The sequence below is a fragment of the Urocampus carinirostris genome, chromosome 17 (assembly GCF_059441175.1).
Source record: "Urocampus carinirostris isolate Australia breed hairy pipefish chromosome 17, RoL_Ucar_1.0, whole genome shotgun sequence".
Classification (NCBI taxonomy): domain Eukaryota; kingdom Metazoa; phylum Chordata; class Actinopteri; order Syngnathiformes; family Syngnathidae; genus Urocampus; species Urocampus carinirostris.
Window position 1 is genome coordinate 9,865,594 of NC_142365.1, and position 21,907 is coordinate 9,887,500.

Here is a 21,907-nt window from a genome sequence, read left to right on the forward strand (position 1 = left end):
GGGAGGAATACCACACTGGCACGGGGAGAACATGCAAACTCCGCACTGGGAGGCTGCAGTAGCTGGAATTGAACTCTGGGCCGTTGGGCGACGTGCAAACCACCCCGCCGTCGTGCCGCCCTGAAACTATGCAGAACCCTTGAAATTAAAATAAGTGTTAATGATTCAAATGAGTCCAAATGTGGCTCCTTTTCCTGTTTTGATTTATTTTAACCCTCTTTTTGTTCTCTCTATTGTACTCTTCTAGATACAGAGACCATGAATATTAACCAATCACATGCGCCTTCATTCCAATAAAAACGAGAAAAAAAAGTGTCTTGAAGGGAACTGGCTCCTGATTGGCTCATGGAGCTTTTACATTGAAGTAAGATGTTTTTTTGCCCCTCTTTACAGCATATTCCCCACTATACAACATCAACAACAAATTAGTTCTTGTGTCCAAAAAAATACAAGATTAAAACTGTGCCCTTTCGTATGACAAATTACATTTCTAAGATGCGGGTCTACTATTGGTCGACGATATACAAAATGCGGGTCCGCTATTGGTTTGCATCACAGCATCATGAAAATGCAGATATACTATTGGCTGAACTACCCCCCACGATGTCTTTCCTTTCATTCAATTCAGAATCTTGTGTGCTTCATGAAGATTCTGTATTATCTGTGATTGCAACATCCTTTGCTGTCTGGTAATCCTGAAAGGAGGATGCCATATGTGTGGTCCCTTCTCAAGGTTTCTTCATTTCCCTCATGTTGTTTTTTTTTTTGAGTTTTTCCTTGCCCTCATGTTGGTTCCAGATCAGGGGATGGTGTAATAATAGTCTGAAAAAATAGTCTGTGTAATAACCTGTGAAGCCCTTTGAGACTCCTTGTGATTAAGGGCTATACAAATAAAAATGACTTGACTTTGTCTTAATACTCTATTTGTTATGGGCCCCTGGCTTGGCAGTGATACTAAAAGAAGAAGTAAAATATTGATAACCATGGAACCGAAGCTGGCAATGATCAAGCTGTAAGAAGGAGAACACGGAAGAAAGCTTCTATGTGCATTAAAATCCTCGCAAGGTAATGTTTTAAAGTCAGTTTCATTAATGATCCCCCACTGCATTCACCTGCTACACCACTCAACCAGCTCAAGTCATACCACAGGCAAATACATTTTCATTTTTCCTTTACATAATAATTATTATGTTATTTAATCCTATACATGTATTTTAAACATACGTAATATGATACAGTATTCGGTTATTTTAACAATTGTATTTCAGGTACCAGGGGTTCGGAGCCAATTAGCATAGGTTTCTTTCCCCCGCTATACGGCAATTTCACAGATTTATGCCATATCCCGGGGTCGACTGAATACATAACATTGCATAGCAGTTAGACTTGGGGAGAATGTTTAATATAGTATGTACAAACACAAATATTAGGAAGTAAATTCAAATAACATTCAAATACACATCAACGCTAGGAAAGAGCTGCTTGGTCTCATCGTGCCGCGCAAAAAATATTAACACAAAACTTTAAAAAAATAAAATAAAATTGTCACATGGTAAACAAGGAACACATTTGGAAGCTTTTGGGGGTCCGAATTCCCCACTGCTTGTTTACTATGACACAGAGGAGATGGGATTGTGAGGGGACCCCATTTGGGTGAGGACTTTATCCAACCATTGCAAAGGTCCGTGAAGATGCACTTCGATCCAGCAGGGGGTGCTGGTCACATCCTGTCGATGATATTCTGCCCCCCATCCCTAAAACAAGATAAAGAACAATAACAATGCTTAGCGAAATTATTAATAATGTGTGAGACAAAATTGTGAAGTGGAACTAAACGATCTCAACATTTTTTATGATATTAACAGCGAGAATAGGGAGCGAATATATTGGCCCCCAGTTTTCTCATCTCAGTCAACTGTTTCCAGGGACTTCTGAAAAAGCCCACGTCAACCTAAATGACCTGTGTGTCATTAAGTCTCAGTTCAAATGCACCTGTTCTGTGATGGGCTCAGGGTTCTTATAATGGAGACACTGGAGAACAAACGGCACGAAAAAAGACCATAGAACACACCAGACAGGACCCATATAAAGTTGTGGAAAAGATACAATGAGATTTAAAAATATTTCGGAACATTTACACACCTCATAGAGTACTGTGCTAGCAATTTTATCAAAAAAGACAGAGCGTGAAACTACCGCCAACCTACCAGTCCCTGCCTTTAGACTTTCAGCCCAAACAAGGAGAAAACTAATCACAAAAGCAACCAAGAGTGCCCTTGATCACATTGGATGATGCAGTTCTACACAGCTGAGGTGAGACATTCTTTGCATAAGACAACTATTAGTTGTACTCTGCATAAACAAACCCTTTGTGAAGGAGTGGCAAGAGGTAAGCCCTTTCTAAAAGTATAGCATAAAAATGCTCATTTGGTGTTTCAGAAGCCCAATAGAAGACATGTGTAACAAGTTTTTGGGCAGGATGGAAAGCCTTACGTCTGGCGTGGGAGTAATGCTGCACATCACCCTGAAAACACTCCTCATTGTCAAACATGGTGGTGGTAGCATCATGTTATGGGGTTGCATTTTCCTCAGCAGGGACTGAGAAGACCGTTAGAGGTAGTAAGAAGATGGATGTAGCCAAATACAGAGTGATTCTGGCTGAAAATCTTTTGGGAGTCCGCAAGAGACCTGAGAATGGGGCGCAGATTAACCTTCCAACGGGAACACGGCTCTAAACATAAAGCATTATCTACAATGGAATGGTTTAAAACCAACACCTTAGAGGTGTTAGAATGGCCAAGCCAAAGTCTAGACCTCAATCCTATAGACCTGGAAAATGCTGAGCACAAACAATAACCTTAGGGAACACGAGCTGTTTTGTAAGGAATGAAGGATTTTATACATTTGACTATAAAGGATTTTATACAATCGAATACAAGTTACATTTATTGAGTTTAATGCTGTAGTTATTTACTGACTGTGCCTTTATTCAATGAGCGGTGAAAGTTCAGGGCACCCAGGTAGGAATTATTGTTCACAGGAATGGCGGGAACGGGACTGATAAGATAATCAGCACATCCGACGACGCAGAAAGGCCCTGATGACGGAGGACGGCAGGCATTGTTTTGAGAAACGCTCGGTGCTGTTTTGAGTTTTCCAGACATCGGTGGAGCTCACGCTGGGCTTCATTGGCACGCCCATGGGAGGAACCGGCACACCATCTTACGGAAAGACGTGGGCCGAGAGGAGAAGCTAGAGGACTGGAGAGAGAAGGCTTGCCAGAGACTCCAACGGCACTAATTCGACTAATTCATCCGTATTTGATGGAGTTCTAATTCGAACATTTTGATAAACGATACATTTTGATATTTAATTCCCAACAGGAAGAATGGACAAATATTCATATTTCAAATAGTACTTTTACAAGTCACCATATTTGGGAGTTGGCCTCACCTTGACAAAGCTCATTCGGATCGTGCACATCTTGGTGAGCTCGTAGACCACCTCGAAACCGTGGTTGACGGACTGGGCCAGCAACTGGGCGAAGAGCTGGTTGTTGAAGATCTTCAGGCTGCAGCCGCTCGGGATCTTGCAGACGGTTGTGGCGTGGAAGCCGTGTTGGAAGTTGCAGTTGCGGCTCTGCACGAAAACGCTGCTGTCGCTCAGGCACTCGGCGTACACCTCACCGCCCACGTAGTACAGGTGCAAGCCTGGAAGAGGGACGTAGATTTATGGCCCAAAAGTCAATCACAAGGAGTTTCAAAGGGCTGCACAGACCACAGACTGTTATGACACCATCCCCTGATCTAAAACCTACATGAGGGCAAGGGAAAACTCAAAAACTGTAAGTCAAGTCATGAGTATTTGTGACACCATTAATCACAAAGAGTCTCAAAGGGCTGCACAGACCACAGACTATTGCAAACTCCAGACTACTATGATACCATCCCCTGATGTAAAACCTACATGAGGGCAAGGTAAAACTCAAAAACTGTAAGTCAAGTCATGAGTATTTGTGACGCCATTAATCACAAAGAGTCTCAAAGGGCTGCACAGACCACAGACTATTGCAAACTCCAGACTACTATGATACCATCCCTGTCGTGTCCAGCATGGTCGCCTCGGCGACCGGCTGGCCCCGCCCCCTGGGCACCAGCTGAAGCAGATCGCGTAATTTGCGCGTCTGCTACTTAAGGGTGGGTTTTGCGGGTGCTGGCTCATTGCATTTTGTGATTTGCATTTTCTGTCTGCATTTCCCGTTCTGTTTTGCTCTGTCCTGTTTTGTTTGATTCGGGGGAAACCTGTGTTTTCACGTTTTGAGTAAACGCCTGTTTTTGTTCTGTTTTGTCCCAGAGTTTTGGACGACTTTTATTTTGCTAAATAACAGTTTTGATCGTCAACGCACATGAGTTCTCCCTTCCTGCCTCCTGCCTCCGTTCTGGTCCGGTCTCCCCGTGACAATCCCCAGATGTAAAACCTACATGAGGGCAAGGGAAAACTCAAAAACTGTAAGTCAAGTCTTGAGTATTTGTGACGCCATTCATCACAAAGAGTCTCAAAGAGCTGCACAGACCACAGACTATTGCAAACTCCAGACTATTATGACACCATCCCCTGATCTAAAACCTACATGAGGGCAAGGGAAAACTCAAAAACTGTAAGTCAAGTCATGAGTATTTGTGACGCCATTAATCACAGTCTCAAAGGGCTGCACAGACCACAAACTATTGCAAACTCCAGACTATTATGACACCATCCCCTGATCTAAAACCTACATGAGGGCAAGGGAAAACTCAAAAACTGTAAGTCAAGTCATGAGTATTTGTGACGCCATTAATCACAAAGAGTCTCAAAGAGCTGCACAGACCACAGACTATTGCAATCTACAGACTATTATGACACCATCCCCTCAACATGAGGAAAATGAAGAAGCATGAGGTAAAAGATGTGCGGCTTCCTTTTTCCACCTCCCTCACGTCAAATGTAATTTCTGCTTCTTGCTAATGGCTTACCAGCTTTACAAACTTTCTGCTTTTTGGCCAAATCTTTCTTTATTTGCATCTTACAATCTGCAGAATTTGATTTTCTTTTCGGTGCCATTATATTCAGTTTCACTTTCGCCGAGATGTGCCCTTCAACGCCAAGTTTGTGGAACAAGTTTTTGGGCCAGATGCAAAGCGTTACGTCTGGCGTGAAAGTAATGCTGCACATCACCCTGAAAACCCTGTCCCCATTGTCAAACATGGTGATGGTAGCATCATGTTATGGGGTTGATTTTCCTCAGCAGGGACTGAGAAGATTGTTGGAGTTGGTGGGAAGATGAATGGAGCCGAATACAGAGAGATTCTGGCTGCGAAGGCGCTGCACTCGCAGTGCACACTTGATTTGAGGGTCTCGTCCCGAGGAAACCCTGCGTAGTTCAGCCGAAACAGACGGTCGAAGTCAGGTAAACTCATATTTATTTGTGACGCAACAATCACAAGGAGTCTCAAAAGGCTCCAAACTCCTTCCTGTGGCTGTTTCCTACCAATTGCGGTTTCCTTTCCTCACATTGTAAAGCTCCGGGTTTATTTCCGGCTCGGTTATCAAATCAAATGATTTCGTCCGATTCGGCGGGTTCGGGTTTAAATACCCGCGACTCAGGTAAGGTCGGGCTGAATGTTTTAAGCTCAATCTTACTTCTACACTGCCCGGACCCAACCCTCCAACCCTAAACCACCGACCTTTTCCGATGTGTCGCCGAGTGTGCTCGATGGTCGAGTTCCGGTTGACGTTGGAGAGCAGCCCCAGGCAGAATCGGTTCTTGTTGTTGGACGGATCGGTGAAGCCGTCCACCAGCACGCTACGCGAGGACGCGTGGAAGGTTTCGCCCACCCGGTTGTTCAACTCGTAGTAGGCGATGGAGCACCAGTACTCGGGTTCCTCGTAGCAGACGGGACGCAGATCTGCGAGGGATCAAGGGTTGTTAACCGGGAAACTCGCATGCCTGACCTTGAACTCACCTCTGTGTGGCGCGGAGAAGGTGAGCTTGGTGGTTTGCGGGTTGTTGCCCGGCTTCACGTCCTCCTGGATGTTGGACTCCATCATGCTGTACGGTGGGGGCGGAGTCTCTAATGGAGACGACACACACATAAAAAATCCTTAAAACCTGAACTAATAGTTTGAAGCGCAAATGATTTCTCGTGCTTCTGACAATTTACGTCTCTGAGATGCCTGGCTGCGATTGGTCAACGTCACATAAGATACTGGTGTGCAATTGGTTTTCGTCACAACATCGTAAAAATGCCAATATGGTATTGGCTCAATGCCTTTCTCTTTACATGCTAATAGCTACATGCTGACGGCTACATGGTAAGTTATGCTATCAGCTACAGGCTAACGACATATGCTAATGGGTACATGCTAACGTGTTATGCTAACAGCTACATGTTAACCAATCATGCTGACAGCTACATGCTAACAGCTACATGTTCATGAGTCATACTAAGAGATGCTATCGAGTTATGCTGACGGCTACATGGTAAATTATGCTATCAGCTACAGGCTAACGGCATATGCTAATGGATACATGCTGACATGTTATGCTAACAGCTACAAGTTAACCAATCATGCTGACAGCTACATGCTAACTGCTAAATGCTAAAGAGTTATGCTAACAACTACTTACTAACTACATACTAACAGCTACATGCTAATAGCTACATGTTAAAAGCTACATGCTGATAGCTACATGCTAACGGCTACATGTTCATGAGTCATACTAAGAGATGCATGCTATCGAGTTATGCTGACGGCTACATGGTAAATTATGCTATCAGCTACAGGCTAACGACATATGATAATGGGTACATGCTAACATGTTATGCTAACAGCTACAAGTTAACCAATCATGCTGACAGCTACATGCTAACTGCTAAATGCTAAAGAGTTATGCTAACAACTACTTACTAACTACATACTAACAGCTACATGCTAATAGCTACATGTAAAAAGCTACATGCTGATAGCTACATGCTAACGGCTACATGTTCATGAGTCATACTAAGAGATGCATGCTATCGAGTTATGCTGACGGCTACATGGTAAATTATGCTATCAGCTACAGGCTAACGACATATGCTAATGGGTACATGCTAACATGTTATGCTAACAGCTACATGTTAACCAATCATGCTGACAGCTACATGCTAACTGCTAAATTCTAAAGAGTTATGCTAACGGCTACATGCTAACAGTTACATGCTAATGGCTACATGTTAACAGCTACATGCTAATAGCTACATGCTAACGGCTACATGTTCATGAGTCATAATAACAGATGCCTGCTATCGAGTTATGCTGACGGCTACATGGTAAGTTATGCTATCAGCCACAGGCTAACGACATATGCTAATGGATACATGCTAGCATGTTATGCTAACAGCTACATGTTAACCAATCATGCTGACAGCTACATGCTAACTGCTAAATGCTAAAGAGTTATGCTAACGGCTACTTGCTAACTACGTACTAACAGCTACATGCTAATAGCTAGATGTTAAAAGCTACATGCTGATAGCTACATGCTAACGGCTACATGTTCATGAGTCATACTAAGAGATGCATGCTATCGAGTTATGCTGACGGCTACATGGTAAATTATGCTATCAGCTACAGGCTAACGACATATGCTAATGGGTACATGCTAACATGTTATGCTAACAGCTACATGTTAACCAATCATGCTGACAGCTACATGCTAACTGCTAAATGCTAAAGAGTTATGCTAACGGCTACTTGCTAACTACATACTAACACCTACATGCTAATAGCTACATGTTAAAAGCTACATGCTGATAGCTACATGCTAACGGCTACATGTTCATGAGTCATACTAAGAGATGCATGCTATCGAGTTATGCTGACGGCTACATGGTAAATTATGCTATCAGCTACAGGCTAACGACATATGCTAATGGGTACATGCTAACATTTTATGCTAACAGCTACATGTTAACCAATCATGCTGACAGCTACATGCTAACTGCTAAATTCTAAAGAGTTATGCTAACGGCTACATGCTAACAGCTACATGCTAATAGCTACATGTTAACAGCTACATGCTAATAGGTACATGCTAACGGCTACATGTTCATGAGTCATACTAACAGATGCATGCTATCGACTTATGCTGACGGCAACATGGTAAGTTATGCTATCAGCTACAGGCTAACGATATATGCTAATGAGTACATGCTAACATGTTATGCTAACAGTTACATGTTAACCAATCATGCTGACAGCTACATGCTGAATGCTAAATAGTTATGCTAACGGCTACTTGCTAACAACTACATGCTACTAGCTGCATGCTAACAGCAACATGCTAAAAGCTACATGCTAACGTGTTAGGCTAACTGCTATGTGGGGGGCACTAGCTCAGAAGGTAGAGCGCTTGTCTTGGGATCAAGGGATCCCAGTTCGAATCCCGGCTCGTCCGTGTTACATATCGAAGTGTCCTTGGGTAAGACACTGAACCCCTAATGCCCCCAATAAGCAGGTTAGCGCCTTACATGGCTGCAAGGCCGCTATTGGGAAATGTGGAGCACATTGTAAAGCGCTTTGGGAAGTCATTGACTTGAAAAGCGCTATAGAAATGCAGATCATTTCATTTCATTTACATGTTCACAAATCATGCTATAGGATACATGCTAATGACTTATACTAATGGCTGCATGCTAACGAGTTATGCTAATGGGTACATGCTAACGGTTATCTGCTAACAAGGTATGCTTACAGCTACATGCTAACCAGTCACTATCTCGGTTTGGCGGGCCGGATTAAAAAGCCAGTCGGGCCGCGTGTGGCCCGTGGGCTGTAGTTTGCCTACCTCCGCATTAACTGGGGTTTCTATGCCCCGCCATAAGGAAATTTCACTTCGCGATCCTCACCTCGGAACTGATCAACGTTGCATCCCAGTACCTGCAATGTGGTAGGGGCTCCCCGGCTCGACGGAGCCCCCTGGAGAGTCGGGGTATCCCTGCGAGGCGGGCGAACGGCCGTGGCACGAGGATCCGGGCGAGGAAGACGAAAACGTGGACGAGGATCCCGGCAACGGCGGGAAGGATTCCGGGTAAGTCGCATTTTGCGGCATCAGCGGCTCGTTGTGCAGCGAAGCGTTGCGGAACTTGGCCAGGAGGCTGTGCTGCGGGTTGAACTCGCTGTGGCGCGGCACCAGGACTGGCGGCAGCACTGCCGGTTACAAGAGATACCGTAAATTCCGGACCACATCCGTAAAAATAGACAAATTCTCGTCCGTTTCTTGCATTTAGGGAAAAAAAAACAACGGGGTAATGTCTAGTACAGAAAAGTAACAAATTATGTCGGCAGGCACTTCGCAGCTGGTGGGTGATGACACGATTTCTGCCAAGTGCCCTGAATGTCAAAGTGAAGAAAGTCAATGAAGCGCAGGTAAATGGCAGCAGTAACTATGACTCCCAAATGCCTTGTCATCTAATTAGTAACGTGCGTGAATTGACGATTGAGATTCCCATTATCCCCACGGAGTAAATCGCGATCTTGCCAGAACTTCTTCTAGCCGGCAGCTAGAAGCTAGCTTTGAACTGGGAAACTGTTTAATCGAAACGTGGAGCGTTTTCAAGCTACACTATCAGAAAAGGCAAGGACCGCTTCTGAATTTGTTGTGAATACTGAACAGCTCTGCTGAAAGTAGGATAAAAGCAGAGTGGGACTGAATAAAAGGATAAGGGCTCTTTGAACTCAGTTTGACACTGTTGACACATGCAGTACTTAATGGAGAAAATATTATACTTTTTATGGACACCTCAAACCTTTAAAGATTTGGTATCGGGCTAAAAAAAGTATTTAAAGTAGATAAAAATCTTATTGTGATTTTCTAGGAAATATAATTTTTAACTGTAATATTCACACTTTGGGTGCGCGTGATACGGGAGGCCGTACGATGATTGATCAAATATTGCTAACTGCAGTAGCAAAACATTGGATACATTGGGAATCAAACCTGGATCCCGGCGGTGAGAGCGCCGTATCCAAACTACTAAAAAGGCATTGGATTTTATCTCATTTCCGCCTTATATTTCGTCATGGTACCAGAAATGAATGTTAGAGATAAAAACACGGAAATTTTCTGCCAGAATCACTCTGCATTTGGCTCCATTCATCTTCCCACCAACTCTAACAATCTTCTCAGTCCCTGCTGAGAAAAAGCAACCCCATAACATGATGCTACCACCACCATGTTTGACAATTGGGACAGTGTTTTAAGGGTGACGTGCAGCATCTCACGCCAAATGTAACACTTTCCATCCGGCCCAAAAACATGTCTCCTGTTGGGCTTCATGGAAACACCAAATAGGCATTTTAAGCTATTCTTTTTAGGTTTATTTGATGATCAATCAAACTTTGAAGGACATTAAATAAATATATTGCTAACTTTAGTATTAGTTAGTATTGTGTTCATCCATAACTACTATAGAAATACTACAAACATTTCGGGTGAGCGTTATAAAGGAATAAATACCGTCCATGATCAATTCTTCCCAAATGATTAGATATGCAAATAACTCAGCAGCATCTTCTTGTAGTACTTACAACCTGGTAATAACATAGTAATTACATAGTAATTACATGATGAGTTATTACTTCAGAAATCCATATCTCACTTGTACACCTTTAGCCTAAGCTGCAAAAATTTAGCTTTAGGCTTACGCAAAAAAGTTGGTGATCCCTGATATCGATGTAGTTAGCAGACTTAAATCAAGCTAATGACGGATTATTTAGGAGTCTTACCCGGAGTTTCCACACGTCGATAGTGGTAAGGATTGACGCAGATGTCTTTTTGCTTGGAGCCGAAAGGAAACTCGCAGCAGTCCAGCGCCTTCAGCTCATGGTGAGATTGAAGGTCCGGCCAGCGCCAAACTCGGCAGTAGATGACGTGCGGTAAGCCCTTGCGGTGAGAAACCTGCAGCCTCCCGTCCAGCGAGCGGGGAATGGTCACGCACTTGCCTGGTGAGGGGACGGACCACAGGTCAGATCTTAAGCCCGAAATTCGGTTCGGGTCATTACGTTCGGGTTCGGGCCGGGCTGAGGGGGGCAGACTCCATCGCGCCAACTCTCCACAAAAAAAAAACAAAGAACAATGATGGGTGGATAATTGAATGATGAAAGTAGGCGAGAGGGAAGTCCTCACAAATAAAATATGAAAATTCGGCTTTGGTCTTGGTCTCTTAAATCAAGTTTATTGGTTAGTATCAGACTCGGGTCGAGTCAGGCTGGATTTTTGACGCCCAATCTTACCTCCAGGACAGATACATGGTAATAGCATCACATGCTTGAGGTACAACAACACCCTAAGTACAAAATGGAGAAGAAATATCTGAATGAACTCATTAGCATATATTTTGAAAAAACATATTGCTTAGTTTTATCAATAACTACCCAAATTTAAAAAAAAATACAGCCCGACCCAACCTGAGTCGCGGGTATTTAAACCCGAACCCGCCAAAACCCAACGGATTAACTTCATTTGATAGCTGAGCCTGAAATAAACCCGAAGCTTTAGGCCCAAGATCTTACCTCTAGTCAATTTACAACATTTTATACATAGATTAATTTTAATACTGCGAAAATTTGTTGTCAAAAGCTTATTCTTAGAATGATCGAAGGCAGCGGTTTTCAACTGGTCTCACTTGAGGACTCACCATGTCACCCAAAGGACACATCAAGGAAATAAATCCACTTTTCAAATTTATCAAACGAGAGGATTGTGCAGTTCAAAGCAGAGATAGTGGACCTTGTTATGACATAGCGAGCCTCCGTCCACCAGAGGGCGCCTAATCGGTGTAATTGGGACAAGAGTGTCCAATCATCTCACAACTGTCCCTAAATAACCTCACCCTCCATAAGGACATTTTGGACAGCAACCAGTGTCGGGTGATTTTCTTTGTGTTCCACTATCACCTCTTTCCAGTCCATCCTAGTTTTATGAGGTTTGTTTTTCTGCTTCGGACAGATTTTTTGTTGTTCTCCAATGTTATTTGTTTTCTAGCACCTACCCTTTTCCTGCTTCCTGCGTTTGGGTCCGCCGCATAATCACAACACCCATTTTTTTCAAAAACAAAAGGAAAACCAAAACAACTACAGTGTATACTCGCATTATAAGCATGCATCACAAATAAGCGAACCCCTAAAATTGCTTTAAAATAACCACATACTATAACGAGTTTCTACCCAAAGAATAAACTTTCTTAGGACCCATTGTTATAAGCAAAAAAGGGAAAAAAATCACGATAAAATGAGATGTGATCCCTCTTAAACAACTGGGACGGTGCTGATGAGTAAAAAAGGGGAAAAAATCACAATAAAATGAGATGTGATCCCTCTTTAACACAATTGGGACAGTGCTGATGGTCTGAACATGAAGATGTAATATTGAATCTCTTGGTTGCTCCTCTGATTAGTTTTATCCTTAAGCGAGTGGAAAATTGAGATAGACGGCCCTCTCCGTTTTGATATCATTGCTTTCGTAGTGCTCCGAGAGATTTAATGACACACAGGTATACTTTGTTTGTCGTTTTTAGTCATTTAGGTCAACATTGGATCATTCAAAAGTCATCTGAGAACTTCTGGAGTCAATTGGCAGAGCTGAGAGAACAGGGGGTCAATATTTTTGCAACACCTACTTTTATTTTTTTTTCCTTGTAAATATAATGTTGAAAAAATTGTTTCCACTTTATGATTGTGTCTCATATATTATTTTCAGTTCTTGAGATTTAAGTTCGAAGCCTACTATGTGGAAATGCCCGAAGATAGCTGGGATGGGCTCCAGCACCCCCGCGGCCCTACTGAGGATAAGCGGTGGAGATAATGGATGGATGGATGGACATAAAGTTCTTAGGGGACCATTGCTTTCTCTAGTTACTGTATATTATTTTGAAAATGGCCACTCACTGGGTTGCCCGGGGCAACTGAGGGCCCGCTCCAGTTCCTCCATGGCTCCTTTCTTCTTCTTGAGCTTCTTGACCAGAGAGTCCACGGCCTTCTCGGCCCACTTCTCCTCCTCGTCTCCCTGCTTCCAACCCAGAAGACGCTTCACCGCCGGGCTGGTGAAGGAGAAGAGCGACGTGATGGACGTGGAGGAGTTCATGGTCACTTTTTGCTTGTGGATCCAGGCCGGCTAGGTCTTCTGCATCTGTTGAGCGAGAGGAGAAGATAAAGATTACAAATCACAGATATTTCTATAATGACAAATATTGCCTCAAGTTACAAAGGCGTTTCAGGATACAGTCAAAGATACAGTACAGTATGCTCTTCCTGAGTTCTACCTGGCAACCCAGTGCAAATGTGTGAATTTCAGCATGCTCTTCGTGTCCCCTTCCCACTCGGTAATTCTCGCTATAAAGTTTGTTCTTCAACAAAAATATGAAACCCGTCTTTGATGCGTATTGTACAATGTGATTGAGAACAAAACAGGCCTACTTAAAATTTCGGAGCAGAACTGAGCTTTTTCTTGCTTTTGTATTGTAAGTAGAGAAAAAAAAAAAGAAAAAAGTTGTGCCCCAGTGAGTTAGGATCTCATCTCTAATGAGCAGAAAGGTGTTTTACACCATCAAAAACGGCAACCATTTGATGAAGTTGCTGTATCTGAGTCATATCAGGAGAATTTTCCTGCTACTGGTATCCATGGAAACACAGAGTCTGGAGAGAGATGGGTGTCGCCAGGCTCTACCTGCCCAAGACACACCACAGGAAGTCGTGCCTTGATGACCCAGGTGGTTAAGGAATCCGTGAGCATATACGTATAAGTTTCTATATTATCAGTGATGTGTCGTGGATTGTACACTGGGGGGGACAGCGAAGGGCCCCGCACCACGTGAACTTACGACACGTAAAGCCTGTCTTTTGTAACAAAATCCAAGTTAAACAAAACTGTATAAACAGAGACAAGATACAATGACGGGTGGATAGTCACAAAAGGCGAAAGAGAAGATTGGCCCAACCCGGACGTAATGATTAACGTTTTAGGCCTGAAATCCATATCAGGTAGGGCTTGGATTTAAAATCTAACTTCTAGGCTGAAAGTGCCGTACAAAACATATTCCCGCTTTTGAAAAACCGGCCGGCTCTTAGTGCAGTTGCACCTACACTGTGATAGGGGGCAGTGGAGATGAGCTTCAGACGTGGTCTCTGTAATGCTGGATTAGATGAGCGCTGCTAAAATAAAAATAAAATATCTTAAAGATATATTAAGGACAGCAAAATCTTTTGGGATATTTACGTTTTTTTTAATATATACATTGACATAGGAGCAAAGGAATTTGAATGTTATTTTAATGTTAAGTTAAGCTCTAAGTTGTATAATTTAAAAAGATATTTTTTATTTACAGCAAAATAATAAATACTGTATAAGTCACAGGTGTCAAACAGGCGGCCCGCGGGCCGGATCAGGCCCGCTAGGGGATTGAATCCGGCCCGTGAGACAACACTCAGAGAAGCGCAAGAGAAAAACAAGCTGCAGGTTGAAATATGTCCACTTGATGTTGCCAAAGCCAGGTGCCTCGAACAAAGACACTGTACTTGTATTTATTTCTCTCTCTCTCTCTATCTCTCTCCCTCTCTCTCTCTCTCCCTCTCTCTCTCTCTCTCTTTCTCTCTTTTCCACCCCTTTTCTCCCACTCTGTCTTTGTCTCTTTCACTCTCTGTGTCTCTTTTTCTCTTCCTTTGTTGCTCTTTGTCTCTTTCTCTCTGTGTGTCTTTTAACCTCTTTTGCTCTAACTTCCTTTTTTCCTTTTCTCTCTTTTCTCTTTCTCTCTTCCTACCCTTCATGCTTTTTTTTCTCTTTTCTCTCCTTCTGTCTTTCTATTTGGATTTTTTTTCTTCGTCTCCCTTTCTTCCCCCCCATGACTTTTTATCTTTTGTTTCTCACTCTCTCTCCCTCCCTCTCTTTTTCTTTCTTTGTCCCACCCTCTCTCCTTTTCTCTCTCTCTCTCTCTCTCTCTCTCTCTCTCTCTCTCTCTCTCTCTCTCTCTCTCTCTCTCTCTCTCTCTCTCTCTTCTTATCCACCCCTTTTCTCCCACTCTGTCTCTGTCTCTTTTACTCTCTGTGTCCCTCTTTTTCTCTTCCTTTGTTCCTCTTGGTCTCTTTCTCTCTCTGTGTCTTTCAACCTCTTTTGCTCCAACTTCCTTTTTCCTCTTCTCTCTTTTCTCTTTCTCTCTTCATACCCTTTGCGCTTTCTTTTCTCTTTTCTCTCCTTCTGTCTTTCTATTTCTTTCTTCCTCTCCCTTTCTTTTCCCCCTCTCTCACGACTTTTGTTTCTCACGCTCTCTCCTTTTTTTTCTTTGTCCTGCCCTCTCTCCTTTTCCCTCCCTCTTTCTCTTATTTTTTTAATCTCTCTTTTTCTTTCTCTTTAATCTACAAGTCCGGCCCCCGACAGAATGTTTGTTCTATCATGTGGCCCCCGAGTTAAAATGAGTTTGACACCCCTGGTATAAGTGATTTAAGGTTTAAATTGAATATCCTTGTCTGTTTTGATTCATATTTATGTTCCAAAAACATTCAGTTTAAGTGTGTTCAATAAATGTTTATCCCGGTTGGCCCCTGACCTTAAGTGTGTTTTGAATTTTGGCCCCTTGTGCAATTGATGTTATAGAGCAGGGGCGTCAAACTCATTTGAACTCGGGGGCCACACGATAGAACAAACATTCTGTCGGGGGCCGGACTCGTAGATTAAAGAGAAAGAAAAAGAGAGATAAAGAAATTAGAGAAAGAGGGAGGGAAAAGAAGAGAGAGGGTGGGACAAAGAAAGAGAGAGGGAGAGAGCGTGAGAAACAAAAGAGATGAAAAGAGAAGTCGTGAGAGAGGGGGAAAAAGGGAGAGGAAGAAAGAAATCCAAAGAGAAATCGAAAGACAGAAGGAGGGAAAAGAGAAAAGAAAGCACAAAGGGTAGGGAGAGAGAAAGAGAAAAGAGAGAAAAGGAAAAAAGGAAGTTGGAGCAAAAGAGGTTGAAAGACACACAGAGAGAAAGAGACAACGAGCAACAAAGGAAGAGAAAAAGAGACACAGAGAGTGAAAGAGACAGAGACAGAGAGTGGGAGAAAAAGGGTGGAAAAGAGAACGAGAGAGAGAGAGAGAAAGAGAAATGAATATAAGTACAGTGTCTTTGTTCGAGGCACCTGGCTTTGGCAACATCAAGTGGACCTATTTCAACATGCAGCTCGTTTTTCTCTTGCGCTTCTCTAAGTGTTGTCTCGCAGGCCGGATGCAATCCCTTAGCGGGCCTGACTTGGCCCGCGGGCCTTCTGTTTGACACCTGTGTTATAGAGCATAATATTCTATGAAGACTCACCCTTTTGACAAGCGGCAGTGATGAAAAACTCCGGATTCCCCGAGCGATTCCGTCAAGGGTGAGGAGATGCTGGCTGCTGATGAGGAGGAAGAAGTTTTTTTTTTTAGAATGGAGGGAGGAAGAGGAGGAGGCAGGTCCTCTCATGGCGTCTCTCTTTCTCTCGTGAAGACACCGAGGAGCCCAACTGTCTGGCCAGAAGACATCACAGGACAGGAGGAGGAGGGGTGTGTGTGTTTTGGGAGTGTGTTACTCTGTTTATTTTCCATCTCTTCCAGCAATCATCTGCTTACAATGATGCGCCATGGCACCGGAAGTGAGCAGGTCACCCTCATCCTCGTGTCCCATAATGACTTCTTCTTCAAACCGCCCCCCAAAAAACACATTTGTGCGTGCGTGCAAACTTGTAAACAGACACTCACGCACGCGCGACTGCTTTATGGAGTCCGGCGTCGCACAGTCTGTCAGCTCTGATAGTCCAATTACCTAATGCTTTATCACCAGGAACAACCCCCCCCCCCCCCCCCCCTCTCTTTTCCTCACGCCCACTCCCCCGCAAGAAAGTAAACAAGTGAAGTCAACGCACTTGTCATTCATAAAGTTGTTTCGAGAATGTTACTATAAGCGTGGAAATCATTTTCTGTGTTAAAACGTGAAAAAAATAAAGTAAAATATAAAAGTCTTTCCAAGCCCTGTTAGAATATAAAATCGACAACTCGGGATAAGTATTGTATTTAAAAAAAACATACATACGGTGTAGTATTATATATGACTTACCTGTAAGTTAGTTGTATCGTAGTAGGAGTAATACTACGAGTACAGTAGTAGTAATAGTAGTAGTAAGGAATCCACGCGGTGAGTCGCGAGAGAACCCGCAAAGAAGGTGCGCGTCTGCCCGAAGTTGATGGAGAAGAGAGTGGACATCCGGTAAGGGTTTTTCAAAGTAAAAGAGGGTAAAAGTGCTCTCACAATCAGGACCGGTCCAAGGCTTCATGAGGGCCCTAGGCGGAACTAGATCTGGGGCACCCTATGACTCATGACTCATGTGATATATTCTTCTTGTGGATTATATATGTATATTATACTCGAAGTTCTGTAGTTTTTTTGTAGTGTTACTGTAGTTTTATTTTTGTACTGATTTTGTACTATTTCTGAAGTTATTTTATGTAGTATTTCCATAGTGGTATTTTTTTAGTATTTCTGTTGTACTTTTGTTCGTAGTATTTTGGTGTTATTACAGTAGTTTTATGATTATAGTATTTTTGTTGTGTTACTGTAGTATTCTTTTGTGCTATCTTTGTTGTATTTTGTTGTACAGTATTTGCATATAAGAATGTTTGTTGTATACCTGTAGTATTTCTCTAGTGCAGTGTTCCTATAGTTTTATTTTTGTACTATTTTTTTAGTGTTTCTGAATAATTTTTTATGTAGTATTTCCATAGTAGTATTCTTTTAGTATTTCTGTAGTATTTTTGTTGTATTCCGAAAGTAGACTTTTTGTTGTATATCTGTAGTATTATCGTAGTATATTTGTGTTATTACAGTAGTTTTTGGATTATAGTATTTTTGTAGTGTTACTGTGGTATTTTCTTTTTGTATTTTTGTACTATCTTTGTTGTATTTTGTAGTATTTCCATATAAGAATGTTTGTTGTATATCTGTAGTATTTCTGTAGTACAGTGTTTCTGTAGTTTTATTTTTGTAGTATTTTTATGATATTGGAGAATTTATGTAGTATCACTATAGGTGTATTTGCAGTATTTCTGTTGTAAACCTCTTGTAGTAGTAGTATTTTGTAGTAACTTTTCTCGAGTATTATTTTATTTCATCGAATTATGTATTTATATTTTTTTAATATTTCAATAGAAGTATGATTGATGAATTTCTAAAGCAGTATTTTAGTTGTATTTTGTAGACTTTTTGTAGTCTTTTCATAGAAGTATTTTTGTCATATTTCTTTAGTATTTTTTGAGCAAATCATTCCGTAGAAGTATTTTGTAACATAGTCTTTCTGTGGTAGTATTTCAGTAGTAATTTTAGTATTTTTTTATTTTCAGAACGAAAGCAAAATAATATATGAGCTCCCTGTTTATATTTTGTTTTGTAGTTATTGTACAGTATTTTTGTTGTATTTCTGTAGAAGTAATTTTGAGTGGCCACACAAAGTGTCAATGTTGGCCCCCAAAAAGTGAACGACTCTTGAGGGCCCCCTAGTGGTTGCAGGCCCCTAAGCAGCCGCTTAACTCCCTTATGCCTTGGACCTGCTCTGCTCACAATACATGATTCGTACCCGCAACGTATGTGTCCCCATATTTTACAAGTTTTTTAAAATAATTTTATAACCATGAAAATGTTTTCGTATAGGGAAACAATTATTTTGTAAAATAAAAAAAAAATAATGTTTTTTTTTGTTATTCCGGATCGTCTTGGTCAGTGGTAGTAGACGACATCATAGTACAGACGCTCCCCTACTTACGACCATTCCACTTACGTAAAACGGTAGTCACGAACATTTTTTTGGGATGTCGAAAAATATCCGGACATTGCTGTAAGTTAGATTTTGTTTTGTATACACCTTTATCCGAGTACAGGAGTACTGCAGTGCTTCTTTCCGCCACTACTGGCGTGTGGCGCTGTGAGAGCTCACCTAGCATCCTCCCGAAGAAGAAAATCCGCTTCCACTTCCTAATTCGTGTGTAAACATACTATGCTGTATCTCCAGCGTGCTAAGAATGTAGGGGAAAATGCAGGTTCGATATCTGTTAAGTCTTCTTACGTCACAGGTGTCAAACAGGCGGCCCGCGGGCCAGATCAGGCCCGCTAAGGGATTGAATCCGGCCCGCGAGACAACACTCAGAAAAGTGCAAGAGAAAAACAAGCCGAAGGTTGAAATATGTCAACTTGATGTTGCCAAAGCCAAGTGCCTCTTGCAAAGACGCTGTACTGATGTTGTATTTCTCTCCCTCTTTCTCTTTTTCTTTCTTTCTCTTTTTCTCTCTTTATCTCTCTCTTTCTCTTCCTCAATTAGTATCCCTCTCTTTTTCTTAATTTGTATCTCCCTCTTGCTCTCTCTTTTTCTCAATTTGTATCTCTCTCTCTCTTTTTTTCTCAATTGGTATCTCTCTCTCTCTTTGTTTTTCTCAATTTGTATCTTTCTCTCTCTCTCTCTTTATCAATTTGTATCTTTTTTTTCTCTCTCTTTCTCCATTTTCTCAATTTGCATCTCTCTTTCTCTCTCTCTCTCTCTCTCTTTTTTTTTCTCTTTCTTTGTTCCTCTTTGTCTTTTTCTCTCTTTCATTCCCCTTCTCTCTTTGTTTTTCTCTTTTTTGTTTCTCACGTTCTCTCCCCCCTCTCTCTCTCGCTCTCTTCTTCTCTTTCTTTGTTCCTCTTTGTCTTTTTCTCTCTTTCATTCCCCTTCTCTCTTTCGATTTCTCTCTCTCTCTCTCTCTCTCTTTTTTTCTCTTTCTTTGTTCCTCTTTGTCTTTTTCTCTCTTTCATTCCCCTTCTCTCTTTGTTTTTCTCTTTTTTGTTTCTCACGTTCTCCCCCCCTCTCTCTCTCTCGCTCTCTTCTTCTCTTTCTTTGTTCCTCTTTGTCTTTTTCTCTCTTTCATTCCCCTTCTCTCTTTCGATTTCTCTTTTCTCTCTCTCTCTCTCTCTCTCTCTCTCTCTCTCTCTTTTCTCTCTCTCTCTCTTTTCTCTCTCTCTCTCTCTCTCACACACACACACTTGCTCTCTCTCTTATTTCTTTTTCTCTTTTTTTCTTGCTCCTCAGTCTACTAGTCCGGCCCCTGAGAGAATGTTTGTTCTATCATGTGGCCCCCGAGTTCAAATGAGTTTGACACCCCTGTCTTACGTGATTTAATCAAGTACACCGAGGCCTTGTCATGAGGGGGAGCTCTTTATTTCGTCATCCCAAAGAACGCAGAGAACTCCAGACATAACAATGCTTTTATAGCTTCAATTTGAGTACAACCCAAGAGGCGGCGGAGATAGATAGATAGATAGATAGATAGATACTTTATTCATCCCCTAAGGGAAATTCACATTTCCAGCAGCATCCCTGAGCTGAGAACAGTACAACAATAAAGCCAAAAGAATACAATACACAAATACCCATCTGACGTCTCAACAAGGAAGATGTTGTCGTACCCTTATTAGGACATGTTGTTCGCCTCAGTTTGCTCAGAGGGACCTTGCAGGTCTCATGCCCTTTTAGGGAAACTCAACTGTCTTGCCAAGGACCTTCTCGAAATGATGTCAACATTCCCTCACTACTGTAAGCAAGTCTTTCTACATTTCTAAATGTATGCAACTCTATTCTACAAATGCAAGTCTATTTTCCACAACAAGAACTTTGACATAAATATAAATGGTATAGAAATACTTCAAAAGTACCATAATACAAAATACTACATCGATATTACCCCAGAATTACTACAAAAACACAACTACGGTAATCTTACAAAAATACGAAAGAAATATGACAAAAATAATACAATGTTGACTACTTAAAAAAATGTAAAAATATTACTAAAATACTGCTTTGGAAACTCATCAAAAATACATCTACAGAAAAACTATAAAAATACCATTTCATAACACTATAATACAATACAGCACCAGAAAAATATCACTACAGAAATACTGCTACAGAAGTATTACAACAGAAATACTGCAAAAATACAACTAGAGCGATACTACAAAAATTCTACTTTGGAAATATAACAAAAATACTACAAAAATAATACTACACTAACACTTTACTACAGAAATACTACAGAGGTACATCAACGATTATACTTTCGAAATTCTACAAAATACAACAGAAATAGTGCAAAAATACGAAAAAAATGATAATAATGTATTTTTACAAAAACACTGAAATGATTAAAGTACTGTAATACTACAAAATACTACAGACTTGCAAGAATAAAATTTTACTATCATAATACAATACAAATACTACAGAAATACTACAGAATTACATCAACAATTCTACTATGGAAATACTACAAAATACAACAGAAATAGTACAATAATAATAATAATATTAATATTAATATTAATAATAATAATAATGATGATGATAATAATAATAATAATAATAATAATAATAATAATAATAGAGTATTTTTACAAAAACACCAAAATCATTAAAGTACTGTAATACTACAACAATACTACAGACTTGCTACAAAATAAAATCTACTACCATAATACAATACAAAAATTACAGAAGTACTACAGATGTACATCAACAATTCTACTATGGAAAAACTACAAAACACAACAGAAATAGTACAAAAACACCTGTAATCCTACAAAAATACTACTAGACATCAAACAAACAAATGTAATATCATAATACAAAACAAATACTATAGAAATACCAAGAATTTACTACTATGGAAAAACTACCCCAAAACTACTGCAGAAAAAGTACAAAAATAAAACTAGAGTAATACTACTGAAAACTACTGAACTTCAAATGAAACCCCACGACGGAAATACAAAAAAAATACTTTTAAAAAACTACTGTAACGCTTG

At 41.1% G+C, this 21,907-nt stretch overlaps 1 protein-coding gene across 1 annotated transcript; it reads right to left on the reverse strand.

Moving 5' to 3' along the window:
- Positions 1–1,380: 1,380 nt before the first annotated feature.
- smad9 (SMAD family member 9) lies at positions 1,381–17,261 on the reverse strand. The gene is made up of 9 exons (XM_088321066.1): positions 17,138–17,261; positions 16,364–16,439; positions 12,970–13,210; positions 10,810–11,025; positions 8,962–9,231; positions 6,003–6,110; positions 5,724–5,945; positions 3,454–3,710; positions 1,381–1,754 (listed from the first exon to the last, which is right to left on the reverse strand). Exons 3-9 carry the CDS (start codon positions 13,163–13,165, stop codon positions 1,611–1,613), a joined length of 1,413 nt encoding a protein of 470 aa, XP_088177192.1. The 5' UTR covers positions 13,166–13,210; positions 16,364–16,439; positions 17,138–17,261; the 3' UTR covers positions 1,381–1,610.
- Positions 17,262–21,907: the final 4,646 nt, after the last annotated feature.

Bases quoted from the DNA above. Each gene is read 5' to 3' on its own strand.
- smad9 (XM_088321066.1), bottom strand. From the start codon at position 13,165: ATGAACTCCTCCACGTCCATCACGTCGCTCTTCTCCTTCACCAGCCCG. The intron at 5,946-6,002 runs GTGAGTTCAAGG...GATCCCTCGCAG, and splicing joins CTTCTCCGCGCCACACAGAG to ATCTGCGTCCCGTCTGCTAC. The intron at 1,755-3,453 runs GTGAGGCCAACT...ATCTTGTTTTAG, and splicing joins TCCGAATGAGCTTTGTCAAG to GGATGGGGGGCAGAATATCA.